The following is a 19,115-nucleotide window of genomic DNA, read 5'->3' as shown; positions in this document are numbered from 1 at the left end:
AAAGGTTGGGGGAATGGTAAATCAGGCACACCACAGCCATATACAATTATCCTATACAGTTTTGGTTACATACCTATTCTTATGAACATTTTTTTTTAATTCAGTTTGAAAGTTAGCCTGTACTTTATGACATTATAGACTAGCTATTTGATAGGTAGTTAGCCATTTTGACAGCTGTCAGCTACACAGCCAAGGCATTATGATCAATAAGCTGTGAACTCTACACTGACATATTATTACCTACATACAGAGATTGATAATGCAAACTTGTTAGCAACTAGTTGCCTATTAACACATTAAACATAGATGCAGCAAGATAAACTTTTGGAGTTACATTTCTGGCCACCTGTCAACTGTTTTTGGTCCTTCACTAACTCCTCAGGGAAATATCCAGTTCCTTAGCTGCCAAATGCTACACTATGTTCACCAGCTGGCTGCTTCCTTTCTCTTGAACACTAACTAATGTTAATTTGAGGTAAGGAAACCAAGTTTGTCTTTTAGTTTGCTCCAATAAAATGATTATTTTTCTGATTCTGCAAAATATAACTCATGTACTAGCAAAAAATATGTTTCTTAAAATATCCCATCAATGAATCAGGATTGAGGCACAAATATAATTCCATATAAAAAGCACCTTCAGATCAAGTGCGCTGATGTTCGTTCAATGCCACAGGTCATTTTAAACTATTATCGGTCACTTTTTTATCACAAGACTGATAGAATGGACTGTGAAAGAAAGACCTGTCACATATGGTGGAAAAACATCTGATTTGAGGTGGCAATGCAAATCGGGTATTACTGTGTAACCTATAAATTATTGGAATACAACTGCAAAACAACCCTATACTACACTTTTTTAACATATTTTTAATTCTTGTCCACCTTGTTCAAGATTGTTTTAATATTATATAATCTAATCACATTTTCCTTTACAGTGCATTTGACAATCAGTATGACAAAATAAACTGAAATGAATAAGGCTGGATCACTCTATAAATCCATAATTATATTAAACACAAAAATTGGGGTTTCCACATATTTTACTCAATGTAAGCCCATAAGTGCACAAAACTAATGATTTGTATTTACTTGCATAAAATCAGCAGCAGTCTACTGAATATGATGTTATAAAGTCAAAATCATCTCTGTGTGTGTGTTATGTTCTTTTATTCTGTTTAAACTCAACCATCACTTCCAATGGTTGCTCAAGCTAAAGCTCCAAATGCACTAAACATGGGATGTATCCATACTCTTCACAGTCAAAAGCCATGGATTGGTTCTGTTTACAAACAGGTCCACTAATTATCCGCCAAATACTTCCCTGTGAAGTGAAATGAAAAACGTCAGACAGGAGAAAAGTTCAGTGTTGGATCTCTATGACTAAACAAAAGTGTTTTTAAAATAAGGACACTGTGCCACAGTGAGGTCACATATGTTTACAGCTGATACTCAAACTGACCTGCAGCAAATCTCTTCTTGACTAGCGATAGCCGGTAACCAGTCCCCACCAGCTGAATGTCACAGCCGGACAGAGTGCTTCCTTCACTGGTGAACTGGACTGCCAGCTGGGTGGGTTTACAGGGTCCTTCTGTCATCTGGAACCGGCCCAGGAGCGCCCCCACTCCTGCAGAACATAGATTCTTGTTAGCTGAGTGCACTACCTGGTACACCTGGTGTAAAATAATAAATTCACATTTTGTATAATTATCAGTCCATGAGATCAAGAACAAAGGGTATTGATTATGGATGACAACAAAAGCAACAGTTATTAAATTTAAAAGATGTGGTTATAAGGTAGGCATGTTATGAAGCAACTAAGCAAAGACTCTCACAAATAAACTCCCTAATAGCAAAAAGGTGCATAGTGTGTCTGACGTTTCAGCTTTAAAGTCCAGTGACATATGAAAGACAATGAGACTGTATAAATGTATTAAACATTTACCTCCATTTTCAGATCTGTGCGAGAGGCTGGAAATCTTCCACTGTATTGTCTGCTGCTCTGGATTCCTTTATGAGAAAATAATTCCATGTAACATGTTGTTGTCTGATTTACATTAAGCCAAAGAAAATAAATTAATACAGATGAACTTGAAGATCTTCATGGAAAAATGTTGGTGCAGGGTAGGAAATTGTGCTAGGCTGGGCCTGAATGTAAATAATTCTCACCAGGTAGCAGGTGGGATCATGGCCTGTAGTTTGGCTTTGCCTCCATCTACAGGAACCAAGAAGTGGATGTTGTACAGTGGCATGGGGGCAGCCATAGCTTCAATGTTATATTTGTAGTCTATTCTAAGGTCTGTGTTGGTGGCATCCCCTCGCCAACTCACTGCCAGATTCAGAGGAGTGGACTGGATCCCCTCTGCTGACACCTGAGACCCAGAAGACAGAAGATCATGAGACAGGTGGAAGAGCAGATACACCTGAAGATACAAAGAGATATTTACTACCTGATATTTGATCATATCCACGTTGTAGTATGTTGCCTGGGGCTTCTGTTCAGCAACTTTTTTCAGGTGGCTCATCAAATTTGGCATGTTGACCCAGAATTCCTTGGTGTCTACATTGTCTGTTCTGGTATCACTAAGGAGAGAGAGGCAGATTCAGGCCACCTCAACATCTAAGCTACTTCACACCACATAAGCACCACGATCAGATACATAGATCATGCATGTATGTAACAACAAAGACTAGCGGTTCTATTGTACAATCTCAATTCCAAAAAAGTTGGAACAAAAACCGAATGCAATGATTTGCAAATCTCAAAAACCCATATTTTATTCACTATCTTACATAGAAAACATATCAAATGTTTAAACTGATATAATGTACCATTTTTAGAAAGAAATATGGTCATTTTGATATTGATGGCAGCAATACATCTCCAAAAAGTCCATGTTAACCACAGTTTACCACATTTTTTGTTCAAATATTTTCAGTTGATGAAAGGTCTGGACTGCAGGCAGGCTAGTTCAGTATGCGGACTCTTCTACTACAAAGCCATGTTGTATAGATGCAGTATGAGGTTCAGTATTGCTGCTGAAAAATGAAAGGCCATCTTTGAAAAAAAAAACATCTGGATGGGAGCACACGCTGCTCTAAAACCTGGATATATCTTTCAGCATAGATGGGGCCATTCCAGATGTGCAAGCTGCCTCTTCCATAGGCACTAATGCTCCCTATACGATCAGAGATGCAGGTTTTTGATCTTGGCACTGACAATAAGCCAGAAGGTCCCTCTCCTCTTTAGTCTAGAGGACATTGTGCCCATGGTTGTCAAAAAGAATGTCAAATTTTGATGTTCTATTGTGAATAAAATATGGGTTTATGAGATTTGCAAATCGTTGCATTCTGTTTTTATGTAGATTCTATACAGTGTCCCAACTTTTTTGGAATTGGGGTTGTATGTGTTTGCTTATAATACTATTCCTACCAGCATAGTAGCTGCGGATTGGGGATGACCTGCTCCAGTCGGTTGTAGTTACTGATGCTAAAGGTGAGGACGGGTTGAGTTGGGTAGCTGGCAAAATGCCTGGTTATACCAGCAGGGAAGGACAGCACCATCTCCCCTGTGATCTTTACAACACATCTGTGACAACAGAAGAGACGAGGCAGAACTCAGACATCATGCTGAACAAAAACACACACTCCCATAAAGCAAAATGATCCAAGCACAATATTTATTAAATCAGACTTAAAATGTGACCTCCTCATCTATGTATGTGATGTGTAGCTTAAATGTATTGATCATTATGTATTAGGTTTTCGTTTAACTTAGTGTATTTTGTCAGATCTAAATAAAAACAAATGAGGGAAACGTAAAATGTGATGATGCACACAGCAACTATAATTGTCATATTAGCTCTGGGTGAAGAGTATTGATGTAACTACTAAGATACAGGATCAAAGCACCGAAATTATCCTACAACTTCCTACAGTCTTCATCTTACTAATTAAACATGTGAACATGGACCATAGACCAGACCAGAGCTAAAAAGTGATAATGTATCTTTATTTCCAATTAGGCCAGTTCAACTGAACTAATCTGCAGGTGGGAAAGCGCACTGAAAGACAGAACGTGTGCCTACTTGCTGGGATCAGCGCCTTTAAAGTAGGCATTGATGGTTTCTGTGAAGGCAGCAGCCACTGGCAGAGTGTCCTGGGGTCCCATGGTGAGTGGACTTGGTCCTCTAGAGCATCCTGAATTAACACAAACACACAAAACATTCTTGTTAAAAATCTGATCATAAACTGTTTCAGCTCTCCTGAGTTGTTGTCTATTCTCTCAATAGCTAAGCCATGGAGGATAGGGAAATATAAACAAACTAAATCAAGCCATTATGCACCTCAATTCAAGTGAGCAAAACATGGGAGGAGATACTGTTTGGTGAACATGAGCAAGGACAGGAACACAGAAAAACAGGACATGTGCTTTCAGTACATGCACTGTTTGGACTACAGTAATGTTGCAGCTTGACTCACCTTCAAAAGCTAAATAAAACCTGCCGTGGTCAAACCATACCAGCGGCTGTGAGGCCTCTGAGAGAGCAGAGACATGAGGAGGAAAGAATCATGGAGAGGGACAAGACTGTGAGGTAAGGACGCAGTGATGAGCAACAAAAAACATGGACTCAGACTGGGATGTGAGACTCAAGACAAATGAAAAGAGGGTGACTTGCTGATAGTGTACCTGCAGTGGACATGTTGAGGTCCCTCCCTAAGGTCGGAGTAGACGCTGCACTCTGTGAGGTAATGGAGGAGATAGAGGAAGAGCTCTCTGCCCGTGCCAGGGGGGCAAAAGGTGGGGGGCTGCCTGAAACTGGTGGACTGAAGGGCCGAGACTGTAGACAATACACACATTGTTAATCTGCTGTCTGTGAGTGAAAATGACCAAAGGGAGGTGCTGTGCAGAACTGATAATAAACTGTCACCTGTTTTATTCAAACATCAAAATTGTGTCATGTCGAATGAAAAGAAGGCAAAGAGAGACAGAGTCAGAAAAATGAAAAGATGTACCAGGTCTGTGATTGGTTTCCCTGGGGGAAGCTTTGGTCGTGAGGACGGTCGAGGAGGAGGAGGCGGAGGGACTGGGCTGCCTCGAGACTGAGGCGTGGCAGGACGAGCTGGGGACGAGGGGCCTGCAGTACATACCAGTGTCTGTGGTTAGCACTGCCTTCAGATCACACTGGGGGAGATTTTCAGTCAACATCAGCTCCAACATTTTTACTAATGTCATTTTCACAGTGCGATTATGAAGACACCCTCACCAGAACATACTTTTTAGTGTTTAATTCACACCAAACATCAATAGTAATCCATACCCGTTAGTTCAGTAAAACTCTGTCTGTTTGATGAGCCGCTGATATTATGCTTGGGAAGCCACAGAATAACTGCAGATGTTTTGCCTATTTGATAAATCCATTGATATGTTTCCTTTCAAACACTGTAATATTTAAAATGGTTGGTCAATGAATACTCTGGTCTAATAACCAGCAATTTATTTGTATAATTCATGTTTCTTATGCAAATAATATAAAAGGAAAACAGCAACATCACACCACATCTAAGATATACCTTGAGTTAGTAATAACATTTTTCCTGTATCCCTGTATTAATATTACAAGTATAAAGGATAAGCATGTATCTTACAGAAATAGGCCAAAGAAACAGGATTAGGAATGCAGAGACTGTTGCATTCATACCACTAGATGTCAGTAAGAAACCCATTAACCTAGAAAAAGCATATAACACTCACTGTATCTGACAGTATGACAATGAAAACCTCTCCTTTTTTTCTATGTAGGAACTAGACTGGTTGGGTTGGTTTGGATTTTTGTTCAGACTGCAGTTGCTTGAGGCAGATATTATATTGAAACTGCAGTCATTAGATTAAACATTAGATTCTATGGCAGCATTTACTGCCACATTATCTCTGAGACCTCTGTCAGATAGCAGCTGAAATTATCACAACATTTCTAAAATTTTATTCTTTAAGTATATTTACATCTAATGAGCGACTGTAGATATGGAATTATATAAAGCTTCAACCTGTGTTTTAAAAAAAAAACTGGAATACATCAAATCACAAAATTATGTAGATTTATTTTAAGGCTGCATTACTGTAGTTGAACTAATAATGAAAGTAATAAAAGTAATAAGGGAAGTTTATCTTTAAATAGAAGAAATCAGCATATTAAACCCTGAGAAACAGACTGCTGTACTTACTGCTGCCTGAGTAGGGCCCTGGAGAAGACATAATAGATCTGTAGGTGGTCGGAGGGAGGGGAGGTGGAGTTCCCCTGAAGCTTGGTGTCAGCTCTTTGGGGGAGCCCACAAAGTCTGGGACATCATCTCTCAGGTAAGCACCCTCTGGAGTCCTCTTTCCTCCTGTGCCCCCCAGGACCAGAGGAGAAATGACTCCCACCCGGGGGGATCTCCGCTCTGCTGGCAGGGGAGGCACAGGGCTGACATGGGCAGGGAAGGAAGAGTATTTTGCAATCTGCAGCACCTCTTCATCAATTGCCTCCTCATCCAGGCAGACTGGGGGCAAACTAGAGTGGGAGAAGTCAGGAGGCAGGGGAGGTGCTGGCTCATCCGGAGGAGGAGGTCCGAGCACAATGGAAGAGGGCGAGTCTGGTGGCGTGAAAGGAGGAGGAGACCCAGGAGAAAATGGTGGAGGTGACGGTGGAGGCTCATTTGGCGGAGGTCCAGGAGAGAGGCAGGGGGTGGAGGGGGTGGACGAGGGCGTGTCTGGGGGAGGAGAGTCAGGTGGCGGAGGGGGGGCAGGTTCATCAGGTGGCGGGGGTCTGTCGTCAGTGAAAGTGACCCATCTGGGAGACACTGTGTCCTCGCTAGTGTGGGGGCTGTCAACGGGGCCAAAGACATCATCCAGGTCAGGAGCCGGGGAGCCTCGGTAAGAAGCAGGGGACAGGATGTTCAGGTAGATGGGTGCAGAACTGCGAGCTGCCCTTCCATTGGGTAGTTCGGCTGTAATCAGTGTGATGAAGCACTTAGAGCCCAGCTCTTACGGGACTTAATTGTATGATCAATACACAGTATTATGTTTAAAGCTAAATTTACCAGCGGAGTCCGAAGAATAGCCATAATGCCCTCTTGATGGAATGTTTTTTGGAGGAAGTGGGGGGGGGAGCTGCAACGAAGAGAACAGTTCGGTTCAGTTTAGCACCACTGCCAACATACACAACTGATGTAGAGTACTGTACGTACTGCTGCAACAAAGACAAAGAGAGGGTCATTCATGCCAGCTCACCTCCTCTTGGGAAACTTCTGCTCAAAGGTGATTCTGGATGTGGTTTTGATTCTCCCCATTCACTAGGGACCACTTTTAATACATGAAGATAAAGAAACAATCAGTGTCCCCTCTATATATTGTGCATAGTTCATTTATATGAAGGTATATCTATATTGACAGAGGACAGACCATCATATCTGGCATATTTGGTCTCTGAAGGCAGCCTGAAGAAGTCAGACACGTTCTGTGACAGCCTGTCACTGCAAGAGGAGACATGCAACAATAAATACAGAGTCAATACTGAGTCAGTGTAATATTTTATCTTCATAAAAGGAGTATTTTAATTTGTCAGAGATCAATATTGCAAAAAGAATGACAGACCTTGGTGTCTCTGGGGCAGGACTTGGTGTGGGGGTTGAGCGTCTGGGTCTAGCAATTTCCTCACCTATGATAAACAAGACAAGTCCACTGTTTTGCATTTACACAAATTCCCATCACAAATAGATTATTTTTAGACTCTCCACTGGTGTTTGTCAGGGGTTGGCAATGTTGGTCTGTCTCCCAGATGGGATTTAAATATCTATTGGATTATCACAGAATTTTTTCCTCTCAGGATGCATTAAAGTCAGTTTGGTAAACGCTTAACATTCTATTAGGAGCCATCATCATATCAAACATCAGTTTTTCCAATATTTTCGTTTCTGATCTAATACCTGCAAAACTAACAACGTTCCCATCAACCTCCACTGTACTTTGTGTTGAGGTTTATGTAGCAGACTGCACGGCTAACACACTGATGGTAAACATAATACCTGCTAAAGTAATCAGCGTGTTAGAGCTGTAGAGGTTAGCATGTTAGCATTTAGGTCAAAGCGCGACTGTACCATGATCAGAGAAACAAAGAAAAGAGTTTTTTTTAAGCTACTTCAAAATAGATACTTACAGGACAAATTCCTTTTTATCTGGCCCTGTAAAGGATGGAAGCCAGACAAAACCATTAGATAATATATTTTGTGCAACACAAACAAATTATATCCTTAAATCCTTCTATTGATCTATTCAGTGTTAAGGTGAACAAAACAGATTAAGTGGAACTTCACTGCAATCGAAGATCATTTAACTTCTTTAATAATTTCCTAGATACAAATATAATTTCTTTAACAGGCCAGATCACTTCAGTCAAGAACAGATAGTTCTTTAAGCTAGTTGGTATTCATCCAAAATGTAAACGTAAAACCTTTGACACAATAGAACCACAATTTAAAAAAAATGTAGATTCTGAGACCTAATATTAAGTCATGAATAAAATGTGTTATTTGTATTTTGTGTCTTTTGTATTTTGTCTGTGCTGTTAATTTATGGACTGTGCATTTTAAACATGTCAGGCATCAGAGATTAGGAAAGCTGTGTTTCAGGCACAGCCAGCAGAGTGAGTGAGAAACTCACCGGGCTGCGTCTCTGAGACCAGCAAAAAGGAAGAGAGAACAGACCTGGGTCAGAGAGTGAGTGACAAATCAGTCAAATGGACACCAACTAAAACTGCACACACTGCACCTCTTTACTTTTACCGCAAAGCCATAATAATGCAACATGAGCCATAACACAACTGAGATTATGATAATACCAGCACCTTCTATGACACACAGTGCTGCACACTGAAAGTAGCATGTTGCTCAGCATGTCACTCAACAGGTTTGGAGCTTTGTGTGTGTGTATACACACACACGTGTGTGTATATGTGTGTGTGTGTGTGTGTGTGTGTGTGTGTGTGTGTGCGTGCGTGCGTGCGTGCGTGCGTGCGTGCGTGCGTGCGTGTGTGTGTGTGTGTTATGTTGACTGTGCATTATGTAACACAGATGCTTTGCCTGATAGGTTCAAGTAAAGCTGTAGCTGAACCAAAATAAACTGAATTAACAAAAGATGTTAGTGTTTGGTGGCCTAAAAAGGGTACAAACACAGATGGTGAGACAACATGCAAATAGAAGTATGAAGCCATAGAGACAATTTAGAAGTGAATTATCACAGGAAGGAACACTTTCTCAAGCATTTCCACCAAGTGAACTCATCCCGTGCAATCTCTGTTGGCAGTGATACAAAGATGAAAATCTTCGACAGGCTTACCGGACTTCTCTTCTATAATATGAAAACAGATAAAAGAGGGGGAAAAAGACAAACACAGAAAGGGAGTTAAGCACATATGAGACAAGTGACATAAATAAGCTATTAAAATATATAAAACAGCAGTGTGAGAGTTTTGTGCCCTGTAGTACTGTGCAGAAGAACACGTGCTGATCAACAGCGCTCACCAGAGATGGCGAGAGTGCCAGGCCTCCCACTGAGGCTTTTAGCTCGTCCATAGATGGAGGGATGCACTTGCTACTGTCCGACACCAGGGGCTTGATCTTAATTTTGAACTTTTTCTTGTTGTCCTCTTCATCCTCTGAGTCGCTGGAGGAGAAAAAGTGCTTTCCTTTGGAAGCTGGTGGAAGTTTGTCAAGGACAAAGTGGAATAAGTACAACACAGTGGAGTCAACCTTCTGTAACTTTAAAGCTAATGCCATGTTTTAAAATGCTTAAATTTGTCTCAGGTATGCAGTTTACAACGCTGCAGTGAAGAAATGAGATGTCCACTCTGTTTCTACGTCTGTCTTGTCCCAGTTAACAATATTACACCTGTTACAACTGACAACTCCTGCTCTGTCTCGGCTAAATCACCCTGCTCAGGGGAAGTCTTTATAGTGCCAGCGCTCTATCAATCCAGCTCAAAGATATAGCCGCAGACACCTGTGGGAGCAGAAACTTAAAATACCAGCAAAGTGTGCGCCGGTTGTTAATGATCAGGACCAGAAAGCCAATCCAAATGTAACATGTCTCTGTCCAGCTGCCCTACTGCTCCTTTTTTTACTGCAGTGACACACATGACGTTGTAAGACTGGGAGGGACTATTGATTTGGCCTATTTGATGCTGTGAAGCACTCATACAATGAGTCACTCAGGTTAATAGCCAAAACAGGTCAATAGTTTTCAGGACTGCCCTCTTCACTGAAAGAATATTATCACCCTCATCACCAGGTCGGAGGCTGAAACCCTCCTCATCCACATCAGGAGAAGCCTGCAAATCAGAGAGATAAAAAGGTGAATAAGTCAATCACACACTGCAACACAGGCATAACTAAAGTTCTGCCTGTGAACAGGATGGCACATAAATATGGCTCAGATTTCACAGATGAAGATTTTGTTGGCTCACAGAAAAGGCAGCTATCACTCTATCTCGTACGGTTTATTCTGTAATTTCAAACCTAGCGTATACAGATAGTGACTGCATCAGCACATGGTATATTTCATGCACAAAGATGCTTGGTCAAAAACATTAAAAAGAGGAGGAACAAGCAGAACAAGGTGTACACTGTAGATACTTACATATCGATCCCAGTCAATCTCCCCATAGAAACCATTGGGTGCCCCATTGGCCTTTTTCTATCAACATGACAGGATAAGAAGAAGATAATTTTACATTTGAGTTTACATTTTACAATAAGCAACATCAATGTCAATGTCAGATGTGGTAAGGCAGCAAAACCTACTAAAAATTATTCAAATGGGAGCACAAAACACAAGCAGCGTTTAAACAAACCAGCAGTTCAGTTGAATTTATTTGGAAAAGAAACATGGAAAAAAGCAAATAGCAACACCATTACCCAAATGTTTACAGACTGTCTTCCTCAGCTTTGCCTTACAACACTTGTTATACACACATTTTTCTTTTGTAATGAGGCATTATTACTGAACATTTAAGTATGATTTTGAGTATTGATGTTTGTTTTCACATAGAAATAAAGTCTGATAAAGTGGTAAAACTGTATGATTGTTGAACACTGTATTTTTTTCCCCATCAGACTGTAGTGAAATTATAAATAGCAATATATTTACAAATCCTGAGGAAGACAGAGACAACAGAAATAAAATGATGGAGCTAAAACTTTTAATAATTACGTACATTTCCTTTCTTTCCACTTCCACTTCCTTCTTTGTCAGGTGAGCTCCTGTTTGAAGTGAAGAGGAAAATGTTTTCATAATACTGAGACACAATCTTTCTGCCTGGGGTCTCAAGATTAGTGGCTGGGTGTTGTTTAAAATGATCATTATCCTTAAGTTATGGTAGTGATTCCAAAACAATACTATTTCAGTATATTACTTATATACTGTGTTTTCTACAAACCACCCTTTTCAATTAAAAGAAATCAAACTTCTCAAATGCTCAATATCTGAACACAACGTCAAAACTTTCCCTGAATAAAATCTCAAATGATCAAAGTCAGGATTGAAATCAGAAGCTATGTCATCAGATAATGAGTAAAAAGACATTACAAACCATTCAGTGCCAACTTTCAGTACTTGCCAGTTTTAAATTTTCAGTGCTATAAAGACATTTCAGTCAGTACCATAGGAGTATTTAGTTTGGATACTGAGCCCCATTCATTTACATTCTTAAAGTGATTCAGTTTATTTTGCTTTATTTGCTTATTGATTTTACCACAGGAAATACAGAAGCAGTGCCACACACAGACAGGCATGTTTATAAGTCTCTGAATGTTCAATACGTATGTCTGAGCAAACTCACATTGCGTCTGTGTCCTTGTCTTTCTTTCGTAAGCCCAGGGCTTTCCTGGTTCGGTTTTTCAGTCCTAACACATGGAGAGATCGAGAAAGGGAGAACAGCATTGCGAAGAATTCATTTCAAATATTAAGTTAACTGTCTTGTCATTAAAATGCACTTAAAAGCAAATAAGACAGAAGAGTAATAGAGTAACTTGAGGCTGAAAGCATCCTCGTGGAAACACAGGAATTACAGTCGCCACAAAGTGTTGATATAAATTAATATTTCAGTCCAGGACACAAACATGCTGCCAACTGGAGAGAGCTTCTATAGAAAATGAAGCAATGCAGATGCAATCTCCTTAAGTGTCCCCTCACTGACAATAGAGAATGGAAAGGAAATACAAGCAAAGTTTGATCAGTGTGCCCACTTCATTAGTGAGATTTAAGGGAGAGATCTACTACAGCAGCCCAAAGGCCAAGCCGCATGCCAAGACCCCTGCAGCACTGACGGTTGGCACCACACAGCACCGAACTCGAGACGACTAGAAAAACCAACAAAGAGACAATTCATTGTGTGAAAGGCCTAAAGGTTCCTCGTAGAAGTAAATATTGCTGGGTAGTTCATCTGTGTTTTTATTTCACTGACTATCAGTCGATAAGGCAAATCAACCAGCATCTAAAGAACTAAAACATACAATAAATAAAAACAAAAAACTAAACTAAAAAACACAAATGCAGAGGCTCAGCTCCCATAGAAACTACAGAAACTACAGAAAGAACTGGTTGTTGGCAGAAAATTAATAAGAGTTTGTTTTAACCCTCCTGTTGTCTTTGGGTCAATTTGACCCATTTTCAGAAGGTAAAATGTGATAACAACAATAAGGGGGTATAGATTATGCATGGATGGATGTGTACATATATGTATATACATATGTGTATATATATATATATATATATATATATACATATGTATATATAATAACAGGATCACTGTTTCTTTTTAACCTGTCACAGTCACATGGCTCAGCATCCTTTCTCCTCTGTGCTACTGTCCTTTAACTTTATCTTTTAGAAACATTTTAGATACAACAAAAAAATCCATCAGAAATTCTCTTTTTGTAGCTAACGTTTTTATTTAGACATGTAATTTCATTCCAATGCATTATTAATATCTGGCCATGTGGCAGCCATATTAAAGACTGAGCATAAAAGTCTACTGATATTTACCATGCTCAGTATATGATCAGCATGTTTGTTTTGCTTCCTGAAAGATGAACAAAAGCTAAGTTTAGGGTAGGTTGTTTTTTAAATATTAAAACACCGTGAGTGAACTCACAAATGCAATCCTCCAGGTTTTCTTAGATCAAAGGTACAGATGTATACTGTAAACATTTTCCTTGTAAGCCAATACACGCTAATTGGCAGACACGTCAAAAATAACTAACAGCTAATTCTGCACAGAAAAACATTACCTAGTTTTCTAATTTTTATGTGCTGTCTGGGCTGTTGGACATGTCTTGCCAGACAACCGACAGGTTTTTGCATAACAGTGTTTCAGAAGCCAAGTGAGCACAGCTGATTCCCACAGCCCTTCAACAGCAGCAGGGACACATGATTGACACTTGGGTGGATGAACATTTTGTGCTCTTTAGAGGCAGCTCAGTGTGTGTTTTTCTTCATTCATCATCTCTTCTAGTAGCTGTTGAAACTGGGACATAGCCTACTGTGTGCCGTGTATGTCGGCTCATTTATTGTATGGTAGAAGCCTGCACTAAATGTTTTGAAGCTTAGCTGAAAATTAGGGGTAATATGGTGATTTGCTGATTTGGTGAGTCATCACAATTGCATTGAAAGGTCAATAGTAAGACTTGTTCTGTAAATATTAAGGCAGTGAACTGGTGCTCAGTACTATTCATCTGGGAGGAAGTTCTCCTGTGTACTGAAGGACATGTCAGGGCTGGTGAGGTATTAGTGGCTAGCTGGGCTGCTCAATTGCTCAGATTATTCCTGCATCATGGGTCTTAATCAGTGGAGACGGTTCTATATAGTGAGTCTATTGTCCATCATAGACTGCATGTGTCTAATGCAAAAAAAAAGAAAAAGAGACTCATTCTTGACATTTATATGAAACAAACCTGATAAACTATATAACATGGTACATAAAACAAATCCAGTCAGATTTTTCTGCCTGCGTGACAATGCAGGAGGGCTTTTGTTTTTGTAACCAAGTTCCAAATTTTGCTCAAGGATAGCCTTCACCCGTTACACACTCTACAGTCTACATTCATTAAACAAAGGGATCATGGTAATTATTAACCTTACATATGTTTAGTATTTATTCATTATTATTATTAAAAACTGAAATCTTGCATTTACAAAGGTTTCAGACCTAATTCAGTGCTTTGTACAAGCTGCTTTGCCAGCAACTACAGCTTTGAGTTTTCTTGAGTAACTTATTATACACAGACATCTGCATTTCTAAACTATGTTTAGTCTACCAGAATTGCCACAGGTCCTCTCAAGGATATTTAAAGCAAACAGGATGTACTTGAGCATATTTTTATAGTGTCATGCCACAGCAAAGGGTCTAGTTCTGAAAATGAAAGATTTCAGTTTTTGATGTTTTGATTAAATTAGATTAGATGAGATGACACTTTATTACCCCTGGCATGGAAATTCCAGTGCCACAACAGCAAGCAAAAATTCATGCAAATACACAGAGGGTATTTCAGTCCGCAACCAAACATGAATGCACAGGTAAACAATGACAAGTTCAGTAGCAGTAACATTTGCAAAAATTTCTAAAAACATGTTTCACTTTGTCATTACAGCTTATTGAATGTAGACCGATGGGTAACATTTTGAAATTATATATACATACATAGTTCTCTGCAGATACTCCTGCTTCCTCCCACAGTCCAAACGCATGTAGGTTGGGGTTAGTTAAACTGGTGACTCTAAACTGCCTGTAGGTGTGAATGTGAGTGTTTGTCTGTCTCTATGTGTCAGGTTGTCAGCTGGGATTGGCTCCAGCTTCCTGCATGTTCCAGGCTAAGTGGTAGATGATGGATAGATGGATATAGCTTTAACATGGTAATATGTGAAAAAGGAAAGAGTTCTGAATACTTTCTGAAGAAGCTGTAACAAGACTATTCATCTGTGTCATGTGGTGCTCCATCATACTTTATTGTAGCTCCATCATTCAACTTACAGAATAGAGTTTATAATCTTCTAGACAAACACAAAAAATTTAAGTAAAACAATTGTTTAAACTGACTTTCACATGTCTGGAAAATAATTTCTCTCTAGTCAATAATCAGTTTCTGGGAAATGCAGACATTTGAGACGTGAAACCAACCATTAAACAGCAACTTCATAAATCCAAAAACTGCAATCCATTTCCTGGCATCTAACATTTTTCCATCCATCTATCCATCCTATCCATTTTCTGCCACTTTAGCTGGGGCCAGGTTGTGGGTTCAGTGGTACTAAGCAGAGATGCCCTAGACACTACCTCCAGCTCTTCCAGGGGACACCGAGGCATTTCCAGGCCAGCCAAGAGAAATAGTCCCTCCAGGGTGTGCTGGGTCTCCTCCGGGGCCTCCCAGTGGGGCATGCCAGGAACACCTCCCCAGGGAGGGGTCCAGAGAGCCACCTCAGCTGGCTCCTCTCGATGTGGAGGAGCAGCAGCTCTACTCCGAGCTCCGCCTGAGTGACCAAGGTCCTCACCCTATCTTTTAGAGCGCCCAGCCACCCTGTGGAGGACACTCATTTCAGCCGCTTGTACCCAAGATCTTGTCCTTTCGGTCATGACCCAGAGCTCATGACTATAGGTGAGAGTAGGAACGTAGATTGACTGGTAAATCGAGAGCTTCGCCTTTTGACTCAGCTCCTTCTTCATCACAACAGACTGGTACATTGACTGAATCGCTGCTGCCGCTGCACCGATCCTTCACTCACACATGAACAAGACCCTGAGATACGTAAACTCCTCCACTTGAGGCAGGATCTCTCCTCTGACCCGGAGCGACCTTTTTCCAATTGAGAACCATGGCCTTGGACTTGGAGGTGCTGATTCTCATCCCAGTTGCTTACACTCAGTTGCAAACCATCCCAGAACCTGCTGAAGGTCCTGGCTTGATGAAGCCAACAAGACAACATCATCTGCAAAAGGCAGAGATGGAATCCTGTGGTCCCTGAATTGGACTCAAATCTGGCTACAAATTCTGTCCATAAAAATAATGAACAGAACCGGTAACAAACGGCAGCCCTGCCAGAGTCCAAAATGCATTGGGAACAGGTCGGACTTACTGCCGGAAATGCGAACTAAGCTCCTGTTCTGTTCATACAGAGACCGGATAGCCCTTAGCAAAGGGCCCTGGACCCCATACTCCCAGAGTACCTCTCACACAATGCCACAAGGGACACGGTCAAATGCCTTCTCCAAGTCCACAGAACATTTGTAGACTGGTTGGGCAAACTCCCATGAATGCTCGAGCAACATGGAGAGGGTATAGGCTCTATACCTTCTAACATTTTTCCTTTGAAAAAAATTCTTAGCTTGCATATAAGTCTTAACTCACATACTATATGTCTTTCAGTCCCAGCTTGCGACAAGAAACCTCACAAATGTAACTGTGAAGTTATTATTTCTAAGGTCTAAAGCAAATCTTCAAGCTCATCTTTGTCACTGTTTGTTCTCTAGGTTTAGTTTTCTAAAAACATTATTATCTTTTCAGCAGTGGACTCTCATATATATATGCATTTTCTATACCCGCTTATTCCTTAACCAGGGTCACGGGGACCTGCTGGAGCCTATCCCAGCTCTCTTTGGGTAAAAGGCAGGGGTACACCCTGGACAGGTCACCAGTCCATCACAGGGCCACATAGAGACAAACAACCTCACACACTCACACTCACTCCTATGGGCAATTTAGAGTCACCAATCAACCTGACATACATGTTTTTGGACTGTGGGAGGAAACCAGAGTACCTGGAGAAAACCCACACAAGCACAGGGAGAACATGCAGACTCCACACAGAAAGGCCAGGTTGCGAACCCAGGATAATACAACAAAGCAGTGGGAAGACCTGTCAAAATGAGACTTTCTATCACTGCTTCAAAATAAAGCATGACACATTTTTTTGTAAATTCCTAAAACAGACAAATTATCAGTTATCTATGCAGGCTGTCGGCTGTACACTGGTGTGAAAACTCTACAATCAGTCTTTACACACATACCTCTGCCAAAGCAACATCACCTGCTTAACACCATACCTGAGATGCAAGTGATGGAGAGGCAGTTTGAAATACAGAGGAAAGGAGCAGTGCAGCCAAGGTCGGGACCAGCTAGCTCTGAACAATGTCCAGGACAGATTTGCTCAGCATGTCACAGTGCTGATACATGCAGCTCAGGTTCTACACTGCAACTCCATGTTTGAAGGTACACCAAGAAATGTGTGTTTGTGGGACTTGGTTAATATTTTGGTTTATATTACTGCTTTGACATTTAACATTTACTCTTTACATTCTCTTAACTCTCCACATCTACTGAACAAACTGCTTCTGAGGCAGCTGACAAACAGATGTTAAATTACAACAACCCACTGATCTATTGTGCTAATAAATATTGCTGGTTTATATCATAATTCTGCTACACAGGATGTCCAACCTCTCCACCTATTACACTCCACTTGGGTGTTGAACAATATCATATGATGCTTGTACAGTTTCTCTTCTTTTTACATGTTCTTTTAAATACATCACCTATCTCAGGTTTCATGTTTTAGCAAGTTCATTTCCATTAGGTCCTTCAACCAAAGGCTGCCTGGAAGGAAGGAAATCAGTCTAACACCTTATGGCAAGAACCTGGAAAAGTCAGCATAGATGTAAAGTGTGTGACTTATATTTAAATGGCTGAAATGTGTACATCCAACTATGTAGGTTACACAGTTTTAAAGGGTAATTTTGGACAGATTTATCAAAGCAAATTGTTTTAACATGGTTTAAGATTATAATCCATGTTCATGCTGCCTTTACTGGTTTTCTGTTGTGATGACAAACCCTCACGTAGCATCAACAAGGCTGTTATTGCAACACATGTACTGGAGCCATGTTTGAGTCCAAATAACACAATGAATGTCACTAACTACATCTGACAGCCTGTGCTGAGTAATTAGCAATGCACGTGTAGCTAACAAAAGCTATGATAAGCATGTGACATCTGAGTGTTGAATTTCCACAAGCTTGTGCACAATATCATGCTAAAGGCTAACCGTAGGCCTTTTGCTAATAATAGCCACCTTCCATTAGTGTGTTGGCATTAATAGATGATAAAAGCCTAGCATCTGCACCATTAGAGCTATGATTTAGCCCCTCTGTCTTAGTTTATAATGCACTTTACCTCATTACATCACGCTTAACTTTGGTGCAGCATCCTTTAAGCAATGCAGGTGCCAAATAATGTATGGTTAAGGACAACTTGGCATGATACAATATTATGCAATAACAGCAACAGCAGTAAAGGTATGAATGACTGCAGCCTCCTGGACTACTGAGAGCTCTCACCAAATGCACATTTGTACAACTATAATCTGCACATGCAAACATCAGCATCAGATAGTGTGGAACTGCACTGGTGTGAGTGTCAGTGCTTCCTACTGTACCTCACACGCCTTCACTCACATTTCACATGTATTAAAACATACAGTTACTCAAATTTACACCCACACATATATAATGGCCACATTGTCCCATTGGTCACATATATATAGCTCAGTTGTTCCTGCGGTCCTTCTAGCACAACATATCACATCACTGGATTCACTGGCTTTAATGGCCCAGTAGGACACAGGAGGGCAGGAGGAGGACACAAGTGAACAAGATGAGGAAAATAAAAGAGGAGAAGCAGTGCACCGTAATTTACCTTGCATCATGACTGCAGATTTTCATCCTATGTTGCCCTCCAATGTACAGTTGGCCAGAAATGGTTAAATCCAGCTGGTCAAAGGATGCCTGGGCAGGGCATAGCTAATTCTGCACAGCTCCCCAGCAAAGCACGATGTTGATTCCCTCCACCCCCAAGGGCCCAACCCCCAGACACCCACACAGGGAGGTAGGGCGGGGGGAAGACTAAAAAGCAGCGATAGTGGTGGACGCAATGCGAAGAGACACCCCAGGAATATGCAGCAAATCGAGGGGTATGGGGTCCTCTGTGGATGCGTGTTAGGCCCTGGATGCCCGAGCAGCACTGTCACACGCCATCTC

At 40.8% G+C, this 19,115-nt stretch overlaps 1 protein-coding gene across 1 annotated transcript; it reads right to left on the bottom strand.

The window, feature by feature from the left end:
• Positions 1–1,298: 1,298 nt before the first annotated feature.
• LOC113134479 (SH3-containing GRB2-like protein 3-interacting protein 1) lies at positions 1,299–18,784 on the bottom strand. Its single transcript, XM_026313873.1, has 23 exons — positions 18,775–18,784; positions 11,871–11,934; positions 11,247–11,292; positions 10,670–10,726; positions 10,304–10,361; positions 9,556–9,731; positions 9,371–9,382; positions 8,696–8,707; positions 8,193–8,217; positions 7,631–7,694; positions 7,439–7,509; positions 7,260–7,339; positions 7,078–7,147; positions 6,223–6,984; positions 5,014–5,135; positions 4,688–4,838; positions 4,086–4,197; positions 3,431–3,586; positions 2,448–2,580; positions 2,167–2,369; positions 1,943–2,007; positions 1,460–1,624; positions 1,299–1,321 (listed from the first exon to the last, which is right to left on the bottom strand). Exons 1-23 carry the CDS (start codon positions 18,782–18,784, stop codon positions 1,299–1,301), a joined length of 2,637 nt encoding a protein of 878 aa, XP_026169658.1.
• Between the last annotated feature and the right edge of the window lie 331 nt (positions 18,785–19,115).

Source organism: Mastacembelus armatus, chromosome 17 (assembly GCF_900324485.2).
Source record: "Mastacembelus armatus chromosome 17, fMasArm1.2, whole genome shotgun sequence".
NCBI lineage: Eukaryota > Metazoa > Chordata > Actinopteri > Synbranchiformes > Mastacembelidae > Mastacembelus > Mastacembelus armatus.
Note: the sequence above shows the minus strand (reverse complement) of the source record. Positions and strands in the feature narration are given on the sequence as shown.